At 37.3% G+C, this 2,641-nt stretch overlaps 1 protein-coding gene across 1 annotated transcript; it reads left to right on the top strand.

Moving 5' to 3' along the window:
- The first annotated feature begins 213 nt into the window (after positions 1-213).
- LOC137714510 (protein MIZU-KUSSEI 1) lies at positions 214-1,334 on the top strand. The gene has a single exon (XM_068453712.2). The coding sequence runs from the start codon at positions 299-301 to the stop codon at positions 1,025-1,027; it is 729 nt and encodes a 242-aa protein (XP_068309813.2). The 5' UTR covers positions 214-298; the 3' UTR covers positions 1,028-1,334.
- Positions 1,335-2,641: the final 1,307 nt, after the last annotated feature.

Raw genomic sequence — 2,641 nt, 5'->3', positions numbered from 1 at the left:
TTTTTTTAATTACGGAATGAATAAAAACATTTAGTTTCTTATGAGCAAACCCCACATGTGACCGATGAACTGAGAGGACTGCTTTTGGAGAGCATTAAAGACTTTAAAGTCCTTTTCCTGCTTTTGTTAAACGGCTAAGCGAGAACACACGTACTCGGCATAATAAAATAGACGAGGGAACAGACAAGACAACTTTTCGCTATATAAACGCCCTAGAGCCCTTTACACCATCTTCAACCACCCAAAAGAATAAGTCCTTTGGTTCTGGTTCACATACAATTCCCACATAAAAATCCCCATGGCCTACCCTAGAGTTGGTGCCACCACCATAACCACCGGCGTCACCACCGTTGACTGCCAAAAACAAGTCCGGTCATGGCGGTTTCTTCGCTCTCTCATCGAAGTTCTAATCCCAACTTGCAATTGCACCTTCGTAGAAGATGATCATCATCAAGAAAATCTAGACACCAAACAACAAAGCCACGTCAACAGATACTACTGTCCCCAGCCAAGCTTTGCTTGTTCCAACAACGTCATAATCGGCACCATATTCGGATACCGAAGAGGGAAAGTCAGTTTCTGTATCCAAACAACCTCCCAGTCCAACCCAATTCTCCTTCTCGAGCTAGCCTTGCCCACAACCGTTCTAGCCAAAGAAATGCAAGGTGGGTTTCTTAGAATAGCGCTCGAGGCAGCTACTGATCCAAATAGTTCTTCTAACTCTCTTTTGGCCACGCCTGTATGGACCATGTATTGCAATAGTAAAAAAGCTGGGTATGCAATCAAGCGCAAGCCTTCAAAGCATGACATGGAAGCACTGAGGCTGATAGGATCAGTTGTGGTGGGTGCTGGGATTATTAATGGGAATAAAGAGCTGAATAATTATAGGGAGGGTGATGAGATTATGTACCTGAGAGCCAATTTTCAGCGAGTTTGTGGTTCAGCTAATTCTGAGTCCTTTCATTTGATTGATCCAGAGGAGAGTATCGGCCAGGAGCTCAGTATTTTCCTTTATCGGTCAAGGTGACCTGGGATTTTGTTTTGTATAATATGTTGTATGTATTTTGGTTTTGTAATTAGCAGCTAGCAACCCATTATTTTTACGGGATCCTCCTTTTTTTTTTGAGCTGTGCTTTGTGTAGCAGGGCTTTCTTTTGGGGGTACCATTTTCAAGGGTTCCCTTGTTAATTTACATGTATTTGATTGGAGAATAAGCACTATGGGGGTGTGTAATCGCATATATCCATGCCTTAGTTACACCAAATAATCATATACTGGTGGCAGAGGTTTAAGAAATTGGAAGATAATGAGTATGGCTAGAAGTTCTTGTTAAATATTTTTCGTACCTTTGATATGAGGAACCTTATTGTATAACAACTATAACATATTGAAGTCCCCCCTCTTTCTTTTTTTAAAAGGGGATGAGAACCCAACTCTTGATTGTTATTTTTTCATCAAAGACCAACTCTTGGTATTAATTTAGTATAATTGTCCTTGAAAAAATATTTGTTTGAACTCATAACAACAACGCATAAAATTATTAGTTCACATGTAACATGTTATAAAACATATGAATTTGGGTTAATAAGATTCTAGTACCAAACGATAATTTCTCTTATTATTGGAGTTAGTTTAATTTGAAAATTATACATGTCATGAATATGCATGCGTATTTGTTAGTCCAAAGTTCAAACTCCAAAATGATTAGTTTTGGGGTTTTAGTTTATTCGATGGATCACTAAAATATACTGTGGTGAAAAACATATTGCCTTCCTATGGCTATTTTGTACCCCTTGCCGAGAGAGATGGCATTCCTTTTTAGAAAAAAGTTGGTGTGGTTGTATAAATTTCAGAATGGGTAAGCAGTTGCATGACTAGCTGTTGCTGATTCCTTGTGTCGTTGCATTAAAACCTAGACACCAGGGTAGGGTTCCATCATATTGTACTGCTGTCTGCTGAAGTGGGAGGTGGATTTATAAGTAATTGTCGATCCACACTTTATTTTTGGACGTAATTGTATACATTTTCAACCATCCACAATATAGTGCATGATCACTAGTTTCTCCGTCTTGCGCATGTAACAGACTTTTCTAATCGGATTTAACTTCACTACTGAATTTTGCAGTAGCCAAGTCCAGTTCTTTCTAATCACGCTCGATTTGATCATCTTTAGTTTGCTTCTCATATATTTAGGTAGAAAAATATGTATATACATAAGACGGGAAAATTAGACAAATACAAAACCATAAGATATTCATTCGTAGTAAAGAAAAACGAATGAATACAATACTGTAAGAAACTCATACCCTTAACTCAGTAGTCATGCAGTTTCAGATTAGGGTGCTCTTTGAGAGAAGACCTAAAAAATAAATGATTTGAATCCTTAAAATACATTACGGAATAGGCCTCGCAAAATCATATGAAAAATAGCGGTGCCACGATTTACCGATATGTGTATGTATCAAAAATGTTAAAAGGATAATAAACAGTGAGGCAAAATTTATAATAAATAAAATAAAAAAAATAAAATAAAAAAAGAAACAGCGTCGAAAAGGTGTCTTAATACTTGAAGCATTTTCGAAGCTAATTACAACTTAATAAGTTATGAAGCATACTTCCAACAATCTCCTACTTGCACTCA

The sequence above is a fragment of the Pyrus communis genome, chromosome 15, assembly GCF_041283825.1.
Source record: "Pyrus communis isolate YQ-2024b chromosome 15, ASM4128382v1, whole genome shotgun sequence".
Lineage (NCBI taxonomy): Eukaryota > Viridiplantae > Streptophyta > Magnoliopsida > Rosales > Rosaceae > Pyrus > Pyrus communis.
This window is presented reverse-complemented; position numbering and strand designations above follow the sequence as displayed.

What these genes read in the sequence shown, in the direction of transcription:
- LOC137714510 (XM_068453712.2), top strand. Translation starts at nt 299, where the DNA reads ATGGCCTACCCTAGAGTTGGTGCCACCACCATAACCACCGGCGTCACC.